The sequence below is a fragment of the Bemisia tabaci genome, chromosome 5, assembly GCF_918797505.1.
Source record: "Bemisia tabaci chromosome 5, PGI_BMITA_v3".
Classification (NCBI taxonomy): Eukaryota; Metazoa; Arthropoda; class Insecta; order Hemiptera; family Aleyrodidae; genus Bemisia; species Bemisia tabaci.
In genome coordinates this window covers 40,829,458-40,851,040 of record NC_092797.1, presented here as the reverse complement: position 1 = coordinate 40,851,040, position 21,583 = coordinate 40,829,458, and the positions used below count along the sequence as shown (strand labels likewise).

At 38.9% G+C, this 21,583-nt stretch overlaps 2 protein-coding genes across 3 annotated transcripts in view; one reads left to right on the top strand and one right to left on the bottom strand.

Annotated features, from left to right (window-relative positions):
- LOC109040697 (ionotropic receptor 75a-like) overlaps positions 1–20,576 on the bottom strand; it is a 39,295-nt gene extending 18,719 nt beyond the window's left edge. The window contains exons 1-7 of the mRNA XM_072300726.1: positions 17,658–20,576; positions 16,417–16,559; positions 13,698–14,033; positions 9,693–9,808; positions 8,606–8,779; positions 5,578–5,807; positions 1,376–1,587 (exon numbers count right to left, since the gene is read on the bottom strand). Coding sequence (XP_072156827.1) covers positions 1,376–1,587; positions 5,578–5,807; positions 8,606–8,779; positions 9,693–9,808; positions 13,698–14,033; positions 16,417–16,559; positions 17,658–17,832 — 1,386 coding nt within the window. The 5' untranslated portion in view covers positions 17,833–20,576. The remainder of the gene's footprint in view (positions 1–1,375; positions 1,588–5,577; positions 5,808–8,605; positions 8,780–9,692; positions 9,809–13,697; positions 14,034–16,416; positions 16,560–17,657) is intronic.
- Positions 1–21,583, top strand: part of LOC109040683 (uncharacterized) — a 272,839-nt gene that overhangs the window by 179,386 nt on the left and 71,870 nt on the right. For both annotated transcript variants that reach the window (XM_072300729.1, XM_019056686.2), the window contains one exon: positions 15,762–15,852. The gene's annotated coding sequence lies outside the window, so the exon portion shown is untranslated. The remainder of the gene's footprint in view (positions 1–15,761; positions 15,853–21,583) is intronic.

Sequence of the window (21,583 nt, the reverse complement as noted above, 5' to 3'; positions counted from 1 at the left end):
ACACCGAAAGCTCTCCCCGTCTTAGGTCTCGCTACGTCATTTTACGACCTGTAGTTTATGCTTTAGCCGCGTTTTTGTGGGATTAAATTAACTCGGTTTTGAACAATCCCAGGTGGTATCGTTATTTTCAGCCCAGTTTTGCGAATGAAGGAAATGATATAAGGTAAAGACTAGTCTTTACAAAATATATTTACAAATAAATATATATTTGAAGTATTCAGTGCATGGACATATCAGGTGAGCTTTTTTAAAAGAAAATCGAGGTACTGATTGTTTTCCGGTCTCTGTACCAAAAAAAAAAACTCCCGATTACTATTACAAAAGAATCATTTCTTTCTTGCGCCGCGAAAAATACTTGTTGCGTTTGAGATGTCTTATACCTATTACTCCACGTAAACTTCTAATCGTTACCATGAAAATTTTCTTGTCGCACAATGCTGGGAGTACTTTTTTTATTAAAGCATTTCATCTCGTAATACGACTTCCTTGCGACTAATTTTTGGTGCTTTTTGTAATCTTTAGTTTTATTTGGAGGTAGAAAGGGTGGGAAAGAAATCATAGAGTACATTAGAGTCGTTTTGAACTGGAGTGCTGCTGAAGTCAATCCTCAAACTGTGCCTTTCTAGCTTCCTGTCAGTCTTCGGAACGGGCCAAACTAAGGCACTCAAAGTGTTTCCAATCGGACCGAGTTCATGAGAATGGAACTAACCCACATTTAGTTAAATTGAGAAAAAGAGGTTTGAAGTTTATTTCTCCATAAAACTCAATGTAGAAGATAAACTTCAATCCCTCTTTTCACAAATTAATTTGTTTTGTCGACCCTTGAGTTTTTGGCTGGAGAAAATATACGACCAGAAGGACTCAAAAACATTCTTAACTCAATTGTTTCGAAAATGTGGGTTTGATCCTTTCCGATGAACTCGGTCCAGTTTTCAATAGGGGGAACGCACTGAAAAAAAATTCTCGGCGTTTTTACCACGGTTCGTTGGTACCTTTACCATCTCACCTCTTTTACCAATTATTGGTAATTTTACCAAGACAGACCGGTAAGCTTACCTAAAAACCGGTATTTTTACGGTTTTTTTTTCAGGTAAGAATACCACCTCTACTGGTAATCAATTCCCGGTAACTTTGCCATTTTATCGCGGTAATTCTACCACAGTCGATAAAAAATATTGGCGTTTTTACCAAGGTCCAGTAAAATTACCGAGAAAGTTCAATAATTTTACGGAGATTTCTCGGTAAAATTACCAATTCCATAAAATGCTAATTTTACCAAGAAAAAACTGGGATCAAATAGAACCCTGAATTCTTGGTAATTTTACCGTTTTCTTAGTAAATACACCGAGATTTTTTTTCCAGTGCGGGTTCTCACCTGAAGGTATATTCTGTTGAAGTTGGTGGCGTTGCCGACCCCCATGGAAAGGGGGCTTTGGAGGAGGTCCTCTGCGTTTTGAATCACGTGACTCGGGCTTTGGAGGAGCGCCACAATGTGGGCCGAGTAAGTGGTGTAGCATAAAAGCGAGGCGATGAGTGTCATCAACAGCGTGCACCGGCTCGAGAGGGAGGTTGGCGTCTCCGATACACCTGTCGGATTCATCGAATCGTCAATAAAGTATATACTAGCGCGCTAAGGAAAAACGCCGTATGAACCCTCAGGCGTTGCCACATTTTCATGTATAAAATACGAATTTCCTGGAAAACCTATGAATATTCTCCAACCTCTTCCAATTTTTCAGATAATTTTGTCCGCAATTTCACCCAAAGCTCCTGAAAATTTCAAAGAAAAATAAATATAACTTTTCTCAGAAATAAACATTTTAACGAAGGAAATTTGGCAACTCTTGAATGTTCATACGGCGTTCTTCCTTAGCACGGTAGTATATACTAGCGCGTTAAGGAAAAACGCCGTATGGACCTTCAAGCGTCGCCAAATTTCCTCCAATAAAATACAAATTCGTGGAAAAGTTGTGGATCGTTTTCTCCCAATTTTTAAACAATTTCGTTCATGATTCAATCTGAAAATTTCGAGGAATAATATGCACGACTTTCCTTAAAAATAAAAGTTTTATTGGGGGAAATGTGGCAACTCTGGAGTTTTCATACGGCGTTCTTCCTAAGCACGGCAGTGTATTCCAACTTTAGAAAAGCGTATTCCGCTTTGCAGTGTTGAAGCCACCCCTGTGTTAATTTATTTCAAAAATTGAAAAATACTAGATATTGTTCATTGAGTATTTCACGGATTTCAAGATATGATGACGATTCGTCTTTTTTTGGGCACCTAAGTAAAATGGTAGCGAATAAGATTCTTAATCACCGTGAACGAGGCAAGCGTCGTTTGCGATTTCACCGTCGATATACATAAGTAAAGTCACTTAAAATCAATTTTCCCGAATTTGCAACGTTGCTGTGTTGCTGTCTTGTTTTATTTCCCTGAAGAACTGTTCTCGAGCTCTTTCACGAGTATGATGGGTCTAAGTAAAGTGATTAATATTAGGAAATATAATAATCATTCTTCACTTCATTAATTTTTAAGTTTTAGCTCTTTTATTCGCTTTTACCTTCAAAATGTAAACACAAAGTTATTTGAAATAAATAACCCAAAGAAATAATTATTTCAGCATTTTTTAAATGTGCACCAACAAATCAATGGTGAAATTTAGAAAAAGTGTAAATCGGTTCGTAACGTCGTTTTAGACTTTCAGTCAAATTTTACTCTCTGCATGGAAAACTGCTCACCGTCATTTTTTGAAAAATTGATGATTTTTTTCTCTGCGGAGACCATTCTGTGAAAATCTCGAGCTATAATGTTAGTTTTTTCTCCAATCACAAAGTGTAAAAAGAATGGAGATTTTGAAACACCGTAACCCAAATACAAATTTTTTGTAGTTTCACGGTCGGAATATGCCTTACATGCCATATTTTATGACAGAAAATCCATACCATGTAATCCTTAAAAAATTCCTCCGATGGCCCTTGCTTCGAAATCCAAATCCTCAAATCAAAAAAATTTAAACTTAAGATATTTCAGTAACAAGACAGTGCTTGTCGGCCTCTTTCATTTACCACTTTTACCTTTCCAATTTGTTCGTTCGTAATTTGATAAAACAGGTTACACTAGAAAAAAAGAACACTTTGGATCTAGAGTCCAGACTCTTGAAAACACCGACAAAAAAAAAGTACTCTTGATTCAATCAGAATCTAGCTTAAATCAAGAACCAAGCCTCTTAATTTAAGCGGATTCCGTTTTGATTAAAGCAAAAATCTGATTGAATCAAGAGTATTTTTTCTTGTCAATGTTTTCAAGAGTCTGGATTCTAGATCCAATGTGTTTTTTTTTCCAGTGTAGTGTATAAATTGCTACGAGGAATGATGAATTCATATGCTAGGATTCATTATACGGCAATGAAACCAATCAATTTTATTTCACTTTCTCCGCCCCAGTGGTTTAACTCCATTAGCAATACATCGTATCGATGACGATTGTCTGGAAAACGCAACAGTTGAGGGCTCGCTAGGTTGGACCACCTAATTGATATTAGCCAGATAAACTGATGGTCGGTGCGACACAACACTTTCGCGGGACGACCGCTGTCCCGCCTCGCCGACCGACGGCGGATTCGATGTCAGTCTCGAATTAAATTGAAAACAGAGCTCGGCATTGGATTTCAATTATTTATTCATATTCTGCCTTCATCTCCTTCTCAAACACATGTTTTCGCGCCCGCCAACAATTCCCGACACATCGGATCACGCCTCGATGAATCAGTGTGAACCGGACGTTCGATTATAAAAATCGAGGATCTGGAGCGGAAACAGTGACATTTTTTTGCAAAACGATGCGTTCCCAATTATATTCGGCAGCGATTTTTTTTATATTTTTAAATTATTATCAATCGTTAAGACTTGAGTAAGTAAATCGAGATGTAGATTCTAAAATTGAAATCTGCAGTGCACGGAAAAAAGTGATAATGCTGATCAACAATTTTGTAGTTAAAAAAAGTTTCCGACATGTTTCAATGTAGATTTTACCATAAAAACCAACGGGCTGGTTAAATTAGCTTTCCTTTATTGGAATATGTACATTTGAAACATATATTTTGACATTTGAATTGTTAAATCAGCAATCCATTTTTTCCCGTGTGGCCTGATTATTGAATAAAGAGAGATAGATAAAGCGATAGACATGAGGATAAAGAGAAAATGGAGGATTCCGAGGGTCAAGGTGAATACAATGTACGAAAGAGGTAGGTAAGTAATAAATATCGACGGTGTAAGTCGACAATCACATAACTCGTTTGCGGTGTCTGAAAATCTCCGCCTCTATGTTATTTCTTTTAAAGTGAACAAATTGATATCATTCCTTGAAGTTTTTGCAGAATTTTCTCCGTACAGAGAGGAAAAATCACGGCAGTTTTGAAGAATTGCCGTTGAGTAGTGCCGTGCACCACGCTGCAGCACAGTAAAATCATAATATACAAAAGAAAAAATTAAAAAGCTTTGGAAATCATTAAATTAACACGGAACCAACTTAAAATTTACAAAACACACATGATGTTTTCCTTTAATACATATTTTTTTTTCGTCAATTAAAATGAGCATAATTTCACGATCATGAGTTGAAAAACGCTGACTCCGCGAGTTTAAATATTAGAGCCTAATACAGAGCGGAGTGACGAGCTGCCGGCGAGTAACACGCACTGGCGCCTACAAACCTAAAGGCATACTTCACGTATTGCTCAATGCTTGAAGTATCCCCTTAGGTTTGAAGGCGCCAACGCGTGTTCCGCGCTGGCCGGCCGACCGTCCGCTACGCCGCAGCGTGCTACGGCGCGGCGGCGCCTCAAACAACTGTTTCACAACAGAGGTGCTGCACAGTTACATATAAAATTGAAGGCGCTCCAACATATAAAGAATGTCAGGCATCCTTTAAGATTACGAAGCTTTCCTCACCAAATAAATTAGGATACTACGGCACAAAAAGAGAGCGGTTATCCAATAACTCACCCGTTTTCCGTTTAAAGAATTAAGTATGATTGGAAGTCTGCGACGTCGCAAACCGAGTTATGTGATTGCCGACTTGCACAGTCGATATACTAAATAGCGGGAACCCACGAAGGACCCTTGCTAGCCCAACATTTCCCCCTTAGTCTATAAGAACCATCTATTTCAGATGAACCCTATTGTCCATAAAACTCACTCCTTTCCTGGGCTCATCTCAATGTCATTGGCGGATCCAAATTGGCAACATTATTTTTCTCCATTTAAACCTATGGAAATGTATCGATTCTCGGAGGGGAAAGTGCTCCGTCAAGAATCGATTATTTAACATAGGTTTATATGGAGGAAATCCGCCAAAATGGTGTTGCCAAATTGCTGGATCCGCCTTTGCTCAATGTGCAGTTACGCCCCTACGTCAGCCAACGACAATACGGCCTTAAGGCGGCAACAAATATCATTCAGTGGAAGAAAATTCTAAGCCGCAAAATTAAGCCTGGTTTCGTTAAAATAAAAAAGACTACTACTTAAAATTTGAAAATTCATGCGGACTTTTCAAGTTTTTCGAATGGTTGGTACCTTGTTGACACATAATACCCAAAATGAGGAAGCCGACGCCGATGGGAGAAACAGCATGCGGGTAGCCGTGTTCGAAATCGTAGCGACGCCCCGCGAATAGTTGCTGGTAGAAGAAAACAGCTGCCATCAAGCAGAAGCCCAGGATACTCAACCAAACAGACGTTGCGAAAGGGAGCGTGAAAATATTCGAAACGCTGGCCAGGGATGGCTGCCGAAATATTGTGACACTTCTGAAAGCAAAACACGTATGAAAAACATCATTTTGCGATACTCAATCGTGAGCAAACTAGGCGTTAGAGAGAGGACGCGCGTTGTTGACGGCGCGGCGCAGAGATACAACTATTCGAGCTTGATGGATGTCCGTGTTGCAGCTGCAAAATTGAAGGCGCCATGGCTTTCATAAATTCGCAATGCTCCGCTATATGCTGCCAGCTGCCAAAGAGGTGTCGCTCAGATTCAGGAGAAAAATCGGGAAACGAGGCTCGAATACTTTTACTTTTTCTCTTTTTTAATCTGATGTCTGATTCTTTTCTTAAAATGTTCGTGTGGCTCTGTAATCTAAAGCTCGTATTTACTCGCACTTTAACTCCCCCAGAAGAGATGGTGAGGACACTATTACCCGGCTTGGGGTTTCTAGGGGTGGTTTTCAAAAAAAGTTCCCAGGCATTCGATTTTTTTTCCTTTCAATTTTATGTTTGATTATTTTATTTGGAGAACTTTATCTGAAGCTCGCATTTACTGGTCCCAAACAACCCGCGAGGCACCTGTTTTTAGGAGGTTTCGGCTCAATTTGACCCGATTCGGGCATCTTCGTAAAATACCCCTCAACGATGAAACTTGGTTACAAGTTTTGCGACAGCTGAGCAGCAACATATGAACTACATTTTACAATTAGGAACTACTACTTTTGGCTCAATTTAGAATTAACATGTGTGCCATTGGATTTCCCATGCGATTAGGTGCTTTAATAGATTCGCCGGAAATTTTAGCTCCAAATTGCAAAATGTAATCCATATTAAGTAACTAAAAAAGTAAAAAGTGTTGTGGAGATTTCTACAAATTTCAATGAAGCAATGTTACTCTTTAATTGAAATGTTCCGCCCCTTCCCTTACGGCTCAATAGCTGAATCGATTGGGACCGGCTCAACGAACTGGAAACCAGCTTCTACCGTTTTGCGATCATTTTAATGTATAAGTACTCACCAATAGCCCACAGAATAAAGCGCAGCTAAGTATTCGCAGAAGTTTATTTTCACCCTCTTAGTGTGGGCCACTTGTGGATGATTTAATTGAATCAATTCCAGTTTCGGCTACTCATTAGCAATCACGGACAATTCATGCTCAAGTTCATGGTATATGCTGCCGTGTTAAGGAAAAACGCCGTATGAACCTTCAGACGGTGCCAAATTTCCTTTGATAAAATATGAATTTTCCGGGAAATTTGAGAACGTTTTTCCTCCAATTTTTCAGAGAATTTCATTCACTATTAGATCTGAATTTGCTGAAAATTTCAAGAGAAAATATTCATAACTCTCCTTAAAAATTAACATTTTATCAGAGGAAATTTGACAACTCTCGATTGTTCATACGGCGTTATTCCTTAACACGGCAGTAAACTGCGTGGGTGTGCGTGTGTTGACCGTGGGTTAAACTATCACTTGGAAAGGGGACACGTGAACCGTTTCGAGGAAAAGTAAATGAATTCGCAACAAAACAGGGTCATTTCCTGGAACGTCAACGGTCGTTCACAATAATAGAGTCCCATAGACTAATTTGAGACGCAAATTCGTTAATGTATTTGCGGTTTCACTTCATCGAGAGAAGAGCCCACCCTTGTCTTTTGAGGTTGTGGCAAGCATTTATTTTTACTCTGCAGGCAAATGTCTGTGTGCTGGTGTAAAATACCTACAGTGATAACAAATCGGGATATCCTGCATTATTTTTCCTTTCAATCCACTCTAATAACGGCAAACTGATCTTGTTTTTCTCTTTTCTTTTTTTTTTCTCTACTTTTTTTTCTTTCCTCTTTTTCAATCTATTGACGTGCAAGTGAGTCCACTTTGATTGTTTAATTTGAACCGCGTTTAACGGAAAGGGACCAAGCCACATCAGCTATTGCCAAATTAACTGGGCAATTTAATTTTTACGGCGGAACGTTTGTTCGGATTTCTTCGGAAATTTTAAGGAATTTGCTTCGCACTATGGAGAAAATTTACCAAAGTTTGCACGAAAATCCGCACAAAAGTCAGGGAAAACCTGGAAATGTCAGGTAAAATGACGAAAACTTCAGGGAATAATTATTAAGTCACCTATATTTACTTTTTAGAATGGGTTTGATGTTTCAAACGGCAGATTTTGCGTTAAAAATTTTTCAAATTGTGTATTTTTAACCGTCTGGTGTATCTTCGATTGTCGGGAAATTTTGCCAAAACGTGATGGGAAATTTCAGGGAATTTCATTTCTTAAATTCTGTGGCAACCTTGAATTACTCGGTAAAAAAGAAGAAGGAATAACAAGAAAAGTATCGGTGGATAAAAGGACGATACGATAAAATAGAATAACAACGCGGAGTCGTTGCGACGCGCGGTCACGATCATGCAGTTTTAACGGCTCCGACCGGGGCGCGGATTCCACCTCTAATTTCCGGGATCGGGTTGAAAGCCCTGCAATAACCGGCATCTATTAGAGCGGACTTTTCTTGCTTCCCGGCATTTCCGCTGGCGCGCGGTCAATTTAAACGCCACCGCCGGGGCGGGAAACGCTTTCCGCGCTCCCGTAAGATGCTTTTGTTTCGTTTCGGCTCCTCTAAATTGTGTATGTATGTTTTCGTTTGAATAGCACAGCAGGTATCAATGTATCGGCCGCGATCGGAGGGGTGGGGGGTGAGGGGGAGGGGCGAGCGAACTCCGCGCGGTCGGGGGTGCAGGGAGGGGGACGGGGGGCGAGCAGATGGGGCATCGGGAGCAGGGAGGGCGGGGGTGACCGGGTTATGGATCTGGAAACATATGATCTAATAAAGAGTGCTTACTCGAGTGGGTATATCTGAACAGTGTAATCAATAACTTGGTATCGGTCTTCCCTCATTATCACTCCGCTGGTGCCAATTTCGATCTGGCCGTCTTGGAAGAGCCCCATGTACCCGTCGAACAGCCCCGTCGACTCGTTCATCCAGCCGTAGTCGTAGACGAACCGCAGATCGATCCTGTACCAAAATTAACGCCGTAAAAATTAAAGGTTGTGATAGTTTTGTGTCAATGTGAGAAGTAGAGCACAAACTTCCGGTATTTCCTTTTGGTTCGTTTCCCTTTGAGTTGAATTTTGAAAATGTTTAAGCTTCGTCTCCACAGGACATTCTATGGGATTTGTCTCAAGTTCGAATTGCAGGAATGAAATTTCTGGGCTTTTTCCCCGTTAAAAAAATCAACAAAATTTCTTCTCATTCTCGCTGAGTCACTCTTAGGACTTTAGGAGGACTCTATTTGGTACTGTGGTTAGTATTGACTGACTCAATACTTTTCCTGACTTCGCATGTGAAATTTTTCCCTGAGACAAATCCCGTGAAATTTCCTGTGGGGATAGGGCCTCAGAGTTTAAAAATTAGGTAAAAACATCAACTAATGATACTGTAACTCAAATATTAAAAGAAATCATCAAATAATGTTGGTTTTTCAATCGAGGATCTTCAAAATATTAGCATTTTTCAACATTCAAACTTCGGAACACTCATTGCTAAACCGAGCTTTAAACTCAAGTAGAAATTTTCACTGAAGGATTTTCTGAAAGATCCCTGAGTTCCCCCGAAAGAATGAACAGAGAGGCCTTTTTTGACAGGCTTTCCGTGCATTTTCTGGTCTTCCAAGAGGAGCTTAGGAAATCAGTCGGTCACAAATTGTCCGTATTCCACAAAACCAGGACGTAACAGGAGGGTAAAATTATTGTCATACACAGACTTCATTTTGCAATTAAGAGCTACAATTTTTGGCTCATCCGTAAAAACACTTACGCACGTAGGGAAACTAATGGTACATATGTTGTTTCTGAACTTAGCCAGATATTGTAGTTCCGAGTTGCGAAACGAAGTCCAAGTAACACGTGCATTATGTGCTTTCACTCACGTGACGTTGAGTTGATCGATCAAATTGACGAGCAGCGAGTAATGGAGTCTGGGTAAAATGTCCAAATGAATATCGTAAAGTTCATCGGTGAAGATGAATTGGTCCGGGAACCTGCACTAAAAATGTAATCGAATTTTGAGGATGTAAATTCTGGAGATACATAGATCTATCACTTCATGGTACACTTGGTACGGATCACGTATACTGAACGTGTGAGAGAGTGAAAGCAAACCTGATAGAATTGAGGGGCTTGGAAGACAAGGTGCATAAATGCAGTTTTTGCTATTTCGAGAAATACGTGTTTTGAAGTTTCGAAATTGAATGGATCCTTATGGCGGAAAGAGAGTTCAAACTGAATTTTTGGTGCTTAAAAAGTGGAATTTGGGAGAAAATTTTTCACAGCACATGCATTTAGACTAGTTTTACTTGACATCGTTAAAAAATCAATTGTTTCGAAATCTGCGCTTATGCGCCTTGTCTTCCAAGCCCCTCAATTGCTCGTAGCTCGCTCTTTTTAGGCGGTCATACGAATGTAAGATCTATTGATTCATTTGTATCTCTTGTATGCAATAAGCAATTTCATTTGGGATTCACCTGATGCATATCTTCTTAAGGAATGCCGTTGTCACCCTACCTTGTCATCTGTTATACCCCACGAAATAATGTTCTCTCTACCCGGAAAAACGCGCTAGTCCAGTTTCCTCATCCTTGATCACAACACGTGTCAGAATGTGACACTTTAAACGTGTACTTTTCAGGAAGTGGACCTTGTAGCGGCTGAGCGGAAACTTTTATTGGACGAATCTATTTTCCTTGTAATCGACAATATCCACCCAAAATATCTCAAACATCGCTCAGTTTATTACATATCCAGTCATTTATCTTCGACGGCGTTAATTTGACGTTACTGCTCACCACACAACTAAATAGCAAGAAATAATGTACTTACTTTCTACTCGAAATAAAATCGACACAATACGCAAGTCCGGTTTCCTCGTCTCCGGTTACAACATGCGTCACATGTTTTCCAACCAATCACGGCCGTGGAACCGTGCAAAACGGACAAACCGAAGAGAGATGCGGAATGATCATGAGGGAAATCACGTGACGATGTTCAATTCACGCATAATCCCGGGAGATCGACACAAGACTTACAGTTTATTCGTCGCCCTTCTGACTTAAAGACGTAACTACACTTCGAGATGAACCCTGTCGCCCATATAACTCCATGCTCTCCGGGCTCATACTCTTAGTGTAGATACGTCTTTTTGTCAGCTAAGGGACGTCGCGCGTGCAGGAATCCGCACAAACAACGCCACACGTTATTCCTCGGTAATACCACCCACACAACTCTCACACACTTCCAGGAACGTGTTCAATGCCTTTCATCGTATCGGATTAGTTGGAGAGTTCTTACGAATTCTAAAAAATAGGTTTTTATCCTGTACTAGGAAAAAAGAATGAAAAAAGCGAGTAAAATGACCGGAAATCCGAAGTAGCCATGTAGCAATAATCAATTTATTTTAAATTTCACCTAAGAGCTAAAACCAGCGTCGCTTCTTGCAACATGGCTTAAAAATCACAATAAGCGCGTCAGAAAAGTCTGAAATTTATTGCAGGTCTTAATAATTGGGAAAAATCGTACAGTTCTAGGTTTTCTGCTTCAAAAGTATTTAATACGCCTAAAACACATGGGTATGTAGCGAAATATCCCTGCAACTAAGAGGAAGTTGCTTCTTTCAAGGAAAATGACTCATAGATCATGACGAGCACAACATGAAAGTCTGAATTTTTTTTTAACCTCACAATCTACGTGAGGAAGCTGCATGTTTTCCTGACATTATATGATGCAAAGGGTTAGCCTAGTTTCACAACTCTATGCCAAACTCCAAAATATTGCCGACATGGAAGCAGTTTCTCCAAATGAAATTAAACGAAGTCAAGCACTTCTACGTACTAAACTTCACTAAATTAACTCGAAAAGCAAGAAATTAATTACGTTGGACGAGTGTCATTGAATAATTGCAACACATATGGGCTCAAAGCTGCGAAACAGGGTTGACTCATTTTTCTTTAACAATGTAATCATTGCAGTTTTTTAGTCATGTCGCCCATTAGAGACAGCTGAATTTCACATTTTAAACGGTGCCACATTCACGGAGGCAAAACTTGAAACAACGTGGGGAAACGTGAAACAAAACGAAGGAAACAACTTATGAAAGATTTGGCAAACGTTAAAAACCCCTTTCTGTCTTCATCTCGAATTAAAGAGTCCATTCATTCACAAAATTTGGCTCATGTTTTTGATCCTACCGTAAAGATTTAGATGACGAGATAGCAAGAAATACACTATTAGATTGAGACACGCAGAGAATTGATACAAGCAGTGGCGTGGCGTGCTTTGCGATATATCGATTGATTCCCCACTCGAACCTATGAAAAAAGATCGATTATCAGGATTTTCGCAGCGAACACCTTAGTAATCGATTCTTTACCATCGCTTCAAATGGCGAGGTATCGATAATCGATCCTTCACGCCACGTCACTGCATACAAGCCGGAGAGACAACTCAGACTCTGACGCTGTAAGGGATGATTCCTGGTGCATGCGTGGGTAGATATTGCGTCGGTCAAATTTCCGGGCGTTTTGTAAATAGAGAGAAAAACCTTAACGCTCGTTCTGTCAGCACAATTTACAAAATTTCTCGATTGTCTGAGTCTTATTTATAAAAGTGTGGGAGGTATTGAAACAATGGAGAGGAAATAGGTATGTCCTAGATTCTTCATATTTAACTCCGTCTTGCAAAGGCCCCCCTAATTTGTTGCTCTCAATACGCTGGACTCTATCCGAAAGACTCTCTCAGAAACTTTCATATTGATCTTTCAAAATTCTTAGTCTTAGTCATGTCATAATTGTTTTATTCATGTTGCGAGACCGCCTATAAAATACGTAAGGCTAAATTTTAGATTTTCCTCGCCCCCCCCCCCCCCTCGTAATGCTGTCGTAACGTAGGGCTCTATCCTTTAACGCATAAAAAGAAATGGGCGTAACGATTTCCTCGACGTCCTTCCTCCCCACAGCGTTACGTATTTACGTACGGCCCCTACATGTTGTTTCAGGAGGTGGACGTTATTATGTAAGAGGTACGAAATAGTTAAAAATCGTACCTTCGTTTGAACCCACAAAATGTTTGAACACAAATGTTTCAAATGTTTGAACCCACATTGAATTATTTTAATCATTTCATGCACACTTTATGCTTTAAAAAATGAATAGACCCTGAAAAAACTCGGTTTTTTAACCTTTAATCTACCGTACTTATACAGGGTGATCCAAAAGTCCCGCTCCAACAGCACCAGGCATAATTCCTGTAATCTTTCAACAAATTGAGATAGAGACTTGAAAGTTTGTGAGTGTTCTAATTTTAAAAGAAACAACTTTTGGGAATCCACAAAATTTTAAGATGGCCAGCCAGAAAAGATAGCAAACCCCTACAGGTTTTAAGGGTAGTGCGGGACTTTTTGATCGCCCTGTATGCGAGGCTCAAACGCTACTGCTACGACTAAAAAACACATAGAACGAGTAACCAAGGCATTAGAACACCAAACACAAGCCTTGTGACGTTCCGGGTTGGTTTCAACCCCCTCCTCGAGCAGAAAACAAAAATATATAAAAAATTATAAAGCACAACATCCTTATAGACCTCCATTTGTGATGGCAAAAAGTTATATTTTAAAGTTATATTTTCGTCACACAAAGTCATATTTTTGCTATCACAAATGGAGGTCCAAGGATTTTGATTTTTATGATTTTTTATATATTTTTGTTTCCTGGTCGATGAGGAGGCTGAAAACATTCCATAACGTCCCAGGCTTTATGCTTGTTATTCTTTAGCCTTAGTAACCCGTTTTCCTGTGTTTTTAAGTTGAAATATTCGGGTTATTTTTGTGTATTATTGATAGTGCTACGTAAGGTGTGAGTAACGATACAATTGGATGCACTGACGACTAGGGCTGTTGGCATCGTTATTTTTTGAAGGGAATCTCGCGCTGGCCGTAGATCAAGGAATGATCGGTCCCATACTTCTCCCGTTCCGATATGGCTGACAATGAGGTCCGTTCCGTTACCGACTTTATGGAGATCGTAGAACGAGTGCTCAGACTCCTCGAGATGAAGAATTGTGACCCGGCTGTTGAATGAAACATTGAAATCTCCCATCATCTCAATGATTTCATTTTCCACCGCGAGTGAATTGTTATCTTTGATGTCCTCAGAAGTTTCGAACCCTTCATGTAACAGCAGCCATTCGTAGTTTTCATGGAACAGATTTTGCTCAGACGCCTGCGAACATCAAAATCCCATCATTATTTGGATCGCGTTGAGCAGAAAAGAACCAAGCCACATCAGCTATTGCCAATTTTAACTGGGCAATTTAATTTTTTACGAGAAAACGTTTGTGCGGATCCCTTTGAAAATGTTAAAGAATTTGCTTCGTAATATGGAGACAATTCACTGAAATTTGCACGAAAATCCGCACAACTGTTTTCATGTAAAAAATTAAATTAGCCGATTAAATTTGGCAATAGCTGATGTGGCTTGGTTCCTTTCTGTTTAACGCAGTCCATTTGGATCGCGTTGAGCAGAAAGGAGCCAAGCCACATTAGCTATTGTCAAATATAGCCACGTAATTTAATTTTTTACAATGAACCACTAGATAAGGTACGAGTTAAAGGATTCTGATAAATGTTTCTTAACCAGAATTTCACGTAGAACACGACTCGCGCAACGAAAATCACTGAAACCAACTCCTAACGAAGATATTAAAGTTTTTATTTCACATTGGTTACGAGAAATTTGAACTGCCCGCTCACAAGAAACTCAAAGCTCTACGTGAGTCAAATCGCGCACTATACAACGGTTTCGGCAATCTTCTCTATCGAGTAATGTTCATTTCCCGCCATGTGTTGTTCAAACTGTAAGAAATTTGCTGTAGCTGAGCCAAAGCGTCAAGATTGAGGTTGTCAAATTTTTATATCGCAGAGATTGTCATGATAAACGTTTAGCGCGCGATGTGAATCACGTAGAGCATTGAGTTTTCATGAGCGGGTGGTTTGAATTAACGCATCAAGAATCATTAAATATCTTCGTAAGGAGTTTATTTCGGTAATTTTCGTTATGCGTATCGTGTTTTACGTGAAATTTTGGTTTAGAAACATGTATCAGAATGCTGAAATTCGTACTTTGTCTAGTGGTCCATTACATTTTTTTTGTGGTTCCTTTAAAAATTTTACGGAATTTTTTTTGTACTATGCAAAAATTCACTGAAGTTTGCACAAAAATCCACACAATCATTTTCATTCATGAACTTAAATTCCCCAATTAAATTTGGCAATAGCTGATGTGGCTTGGTTCCTTTCTGCTTATCGCGATCCATTTATCAGAGAGCACGTCCCTTCGCCGCTACATGCGGACCAAGTCCCAAAAGACGCTTTGCGCCCTGAGAGAATCACTCCCTGATTCATATTCCATAAATTTGAAAAAAGAAAACTGGAACATCCGGAGGCCTTTTCACTCTCAGATGCCTGAGACTATTCTGAAACGCAAAGTCTCAAGTTGGATTAAATTAACTTGTACCTAAATACATCGATTCTGTTAGTTTTGAAGCATTATCTGTGTTATTTCTATGTTTAATAAGGTAAGAAATGCTTTTTTAATGCAATAATCGAAATTTTTGAAAAACAGTAAAAGCTGTATTAAAACTTTTAAATTTTTTTTGAAAAACTCACGCTTTCACTAATTTGTTATTTTTCGTATTTTTATTGACAAATTAGTGAAAGCGTGAGTTTTTCAAAAAAGTTTTAAAAGTTTTAAGAAATGCTTGTTTAAAGCGTCAGATTTTTGCTAGCATAATGGCGGTTTCTCATCCGTACCGTATGTGGTTCCCCCAGAAGAAAAAAAATCCTGAAAAATTGAATCCTTAACTTTGAAAGTTAAAACGAATGTCATTGTAAGTTATGTTTTATCATATCTGAGGTCGTTCTGATGCATTATTTTTTCTCAATGTTTCAGATTCATGGACGAGTTCTTTTTAAGTCCCACCATGGACTTAGTTTTGATGAACATCAAACTTCACAATTCATACTACAATCTTGTCTGATAGGTAAGTCTTGAAGTATGTAACTAAATTTTGGCATGTAAAATGTGTGGCGTTACGAAAAAAAGAATGTTCGTTTATCTCAGAAATAACATATCTTAAATGAATTTCCACATCGACGGTGTAAGTCGGCAATTACCTACATAACTCGGTTTGCGACGTCACAGACTTCCTATCATACTTTATTTTTTAAACGGAAAACTTCTCAACGGCAATTCTTTAAAACTGCCGTGATTTTTCTTCTCTGTGCGAAGAAAATTCTGCAAAAACTTCAAGGAATGATGTCAATTTGTTTGCCTTTAAAAAATAACATAGAGGCGGAGATTTTCAGACGCCGCAAACGAGTTATGTGATTGCCGACTTACACCGTCGATATGCTGATAGGATGGACTAGATAATTTGGTTCTTCTTCTTTAAGCAATGCCTTAAAATATCGTGAAACATAATTATTTCACCTATTTTGTTAGCACGTCTATGGGTTCCTGCATAATTCTTTGACAAAAGTTATAAAATACACGAAGCAAATCACGCGACTAGTTTTGATTTGTCAGATTTTTTTTTCTATTTTACCTGTTCAAGAGTTTCTGTGGCGCCCTCGCACAGCAAGTCCAGCAAGACTCCATATCGATGATTTTCTTCTCTTAAAAGTCGAAAATTCGTCGAAGTTGGTATGTTTCTGACCGCGAGCTCCTTGACCAGTGCAAGAATGAATCCTGTAAAATGAGAACAAAGTAAAGCAAGTTTTTGCTGTCCATGAAAGTGTTTAGGAGATGAAGCAAGGAGTTCAACTCTCATGCTTCGAAAATTCAACGGTTTTTACAAATTCTTGCGACACAAATCACAATGGCTACGAGAACAGATGCTCGTTTAAATTTCATATAAGCGGGTGCAGAAAATATGATCCAACGTTCTACAACAGTGCCAAGATGCCGTTTGAATTCGCGTCTTCGTATTCATATGAAAATAAAACCTGTCCCTTTCGTGCATACTCTGACAGAGTAACGCGCGAAAGCACCGTGAAAATTAACCAGGTCAATTAAAACACTTAATCTTGAATACCTTCAGCTTTGCATAGCAATGTGATACTTCCCTGGTTGCCACATTTCTCCATAGAGAATAAGCAAAACATGGGATTTATTTTTCAATACCTGCATGATTGATTTCTACATGTAGACATAATTTTGAAGGAGAAATGTGGAATGTACCAAATCATCTTAACTCCATTTAAATCTCACTATAAGGCAAAATGCCATTCGTTAAAAATTCCACCTCGGTTTCGTGAGATGCTACTTTAAGTTTTATCTCTATAACTCGCTCAGTACCAGTTCGTTATAGGTCGATTTTTACCGCGGTATTCTAGTTCAAAACTTTATTAATATTAAATCGTAATTTTCGATTTTTTCGCACGCAATTAAATTAAACTATAATGATATGCATACGAAAATCCATTAAAAAATGCGAATCTAAAGCCACATTTTGACATTTTATAGTGTTGTACATTCACAAAGTTTTTAATCCTTTTTTACATTTTATTCTCGTCGTACATGTAAATTCTTATCCCTCGTAACACCTTTCAGGTATTTTTTTTTGAACGTCCTTAAACCTATCCGGTATGTTGTTAAATGGTTAAATTGTTAGGTTGACTCCAACATTTTTATTTTTAGCGTCGCGACTTTTTTTCTTTTTTTTAAAAAAAAAAAAATCAAAGTGTCTCTTTTGAGCTTTGAAGATCAATCTAAAAGTGCAAGACCGAAAGCAGACGAACACAGTGTTTCAAACGCTTTCAGAGTGGCGATGAAATAAAGTCATACCAGAACTGGTGTCATTACAAGTGTAAATCCTGACAAAAGGCACTCCGGTGTCGCGAAAAAACTCTGTTATCGAAATTGCGAGGGTTGGCGGGTAATATCTCACGTCTCCGCGAACTAGGCAATAAAACAGGAAACTTATGGCGAAAATAATCGTCAAAGTGAGTTGCTTTTCCATTTCGCACTGAGAAAAAAGAGAGCTTGTAAATCTTTGCGCACTCTCAGATTTTCTTTATTCCTCTTCAAATAAGTTGAGCCCTCGCACAAATCAATGCAAAATGCTGTTTGCATAGCTGAACTTGGAGCTCCTGTGTACATTTATAACTCGATTGATCTGAATCGTCGCTTTCCTTTGTCCTTCTTTTCGCCATCTACGTGGCAAATGTTTCCGTAGATGCAACCAAAAGGTCGTATATATTCATGCAGATATCGTTGGAGTATTTTGTTTCTCGCAAAAAATGGCAGAGTAAGTGAGCGGCGTTCATCAATGAAATTTTGGCGCGTATACGTAGTATACCGCCTTTGCGATCGTTTCGACCCCCCCCTCGATACAATAACCGAGTCCCCTAGTTCCTTACCGAAAAGTGACTACCGCGAACTTCTGAGATTTTCCAAAGCGTGTAAAAAGTTTACTAATCCGTCAATAATAATGATTAAAATTTGTTTCTCATTCTGGGGCTCGCTAGTTTATGTGTAATGAATACCAAGAGTCTACGTTTCTTGGTTTTTTTTAAAAAAACCTTAGAATGGGGCGCGCTGATTTAAAATATGCATATATAAGCGGAAGCAAGCGAACTGATTCGAGGATGGCTGACCAGTTCGGCACTCCTTGAATGAGAATTTCACTCACTCCGTTTTGTTCACAACGTTGCTTTGACATATCTCCACAACACTGTTATCCTTTTCAAAAGTTGGTACTCCTTGCTCTGATAGCCGGGGCCACCAGGATAGTGGTAAGTGCAATCTGTGATGAGCCTCGAGACTCATTAGACCATTTGCTAAACGTGGCTCATACAGGAGTCCACTAAGCCCTCTCGTCCCCACGCTCCTGATCACTGCGTCGGCGTCACGAAGAACAATGGGCCTTGGGTCCCAACGCGGCCGATACCCGTACCCCAATTACTCACGCTTCATTAACCATTTCACCGTCACGCTAGGATTCATCCAATTTTCAAAAAAAATTGTTTCGCATGTATTTAGCAATTTTTTCCTTACTCTCCGTTAAAACACAAATAAAAAGAGACCTCATTCATAAAAATCGGCCGAATAGAAGAGAAGTTACAGTAATCGAAATCCGAAGAAATCAACAAAACCTCGACTCCTCGATACGAAAAATAAAATGAAGGGGAAAAAAAGAAAGTATAAATTACAATTAAATATAATTGACCTCAAAATTTGACAAACAATTCATTTATATACCTAACGCTGAAAAAACTGGGAGAAATTACAAAAAATTTGCCTCTTGCAAGGGGCTTCTTTGTAAGAATTTTGACCTGAAGACAACGGTCGAATAACAGCAGTACTCCATACAATACACGGTGTGCCTGAACGAGTTAAACATTTTTCATACGTCCAAATCGAAAAATCTTTATATTTTTAACTACAATGTTTCTTGAATCGTTTAAGCAAAAAAAAAAAAAAAAAAAAATTCCGTCGAGATTCTGGAACGCAAAGGCGCTTTAAAAGTATTCTGGGGCTATAATAGCTAAATCACCGGTAGTAAATTCGTTATATTATTAAAAAGAAATTGACTCCATAGTTTAATTCCTTAGTTTCTTGAATACGATTATTTTAAGCACTTAAACATTTATACCACCAATTTTAGCCATGGGGTGATTTCCTGAGAGCCGATAATATCACGAATTTCTCATAGAACCCCTCAACAGTGGCTTGCTTTTTTGGCAGCCGATTCGGCCATCGAACCGGAGTTTAAATGGAAGCTGATAATAACCCAAAGCTCTGAGAAAAATTTTGAGATGAGTATAAGAACGGTTTGTTGTAAGTAGCGAGGAGAGGCGGGCAAAGCGGCTAAAATCCTATCTAATTTTTACAGTTTTTCTGTTGAATTAATGTTGCCGCGGGCTTCTGACTGTCCACACATAGTTCTGTTCAGCATATCGATACATAAGTATTTACATTTTACATACGTAGAATCTAATTTTCACGTCGGGGAGTTGACATATTTTGATTTTTTCGATTTTATACGGAAAATTGATGGTTTTTCGGGATTGAAATTATTATTGTTTCATGAAAAATAAATGCACCCAAAATGACTATAGCATATTGATTCTTACACATTTGCACTCACAAAATTGGTTGGTAAATTCAACGAGTGGGTGCATCGACCTGGTATATCAAGTTTCTGCAATTTTTTACGGCAAATCAGTAGATTTTCGGGATGTAGATTGCTTACTTTCAATTCATGAATGAATAAAGCAACGACATGGTTGAACTTCTTTGCATGGAAAGACGTTTAAAATAACAAAATCAAGACGTATTTAATGCAATTGCATTTATATCGAGTCAATTTCTTTTCAATAATATAACGGGATTTTTACTACCGGTGATTTGGGTATTTTAGCCCCAAAATACCTTTAAATCGACTTTATCTTCTAGGAGTTCGACAGAATTTTTCCTTTCTTCGCTTAAATTATTCCGTAGCACTTTTCTTCAAGAATCTGATAAGATTTTGCTTGAGGCAGATCAAAAAACTTAAATTCGATCGAATAGCTTTCTACTTTCACAATACACGGTCTCGTCAAGGTGCGTCTTTGACCTCGCAGTGTTGGATCGTGAATTCTCTTTTTATGCTGTTTGCCTATTTTGAAATCTCTGTAAATGAAAACTAAAGGGGTTGATATGTGCGAGTTAATGACGCGCCTTATCAACACATTGTGTTGGAGTTCACTGCTTGTTTTTTCTTATTTTAGATCCGCTAATAATTTTCTGCGCTAACAGCTGCTTCTATATTAATATGACCACACACCATGCAGTCGCCACCAAATTTTCTCTTGATCGTGCAATCGTTTTCTGTTACATACAACATGCGGAAATAAATTTATAATTTATGAATATTATAATATTTAGTTCGTGTCATGAGAAGCTAAATGATCAATCTACTTTAATTTCGTTTGGCCCATATGAAACGAAGCGTATCGGCGGTGTTAGTCGGCAGTCACATAACTCGGTTTGCGACGTCGTAGACTTCCTGTTATACTTACTTTATTTTTTAAACAGAAAACTACTCAATGGCAATTCTTTAAAAACTGCCGTAATTTTCCTTCTCCGTACGAAGAAAATTCCGGCTGCGGCGCGGCGAACGGTCGGCCGGCCAGCGCGGAACGCGCATTGGCGCCTTCAAACCTAAGGGGATACTTCAAGTATTGCGCAATGCGTGAATTATGCCTTCAGGTTTGTAGGCGCTAGCGCGTGTTTCTCGCCGGCAGCTCGTCACTCCGCTCTGTGTTCGGCTCTAATATTTAAACTCACAGAGTCAGCGTTTTTCAACTCATGATCGTGAAATTAAGCTCATTTTAATTGATGGAAAAAAATATGCCCGAGTATTAAAGGAAAACATCATGTGTGCTTTGTAAATATTAAGGTGGTTCCGTGTTAATTTAATGATTTCCAAAGCTTATTAATTTCTTCTTTTGTATATTGTGCTTTTACTGTGCTGCAGCGTGGTGCACGGCACTACTCAGCGGGAATTCTTTAAAACTGCCGCGATTTTCTTCTCTTTGCGAAGAAAATTCTGCAAAAACTTCAAGGAATGATATCAATTTGTTCTCCTTTAAAAAGAATAACAGAGAGGCGGAGATTTTTAGACACCGAAAACGAGATACGTGATTGCGGACTACGCCGTCGAAATGTATGTATTGCGATTGAATCAAACCAAGATTCGAATTTTCTCGGCAGATTAAAAAGTAATG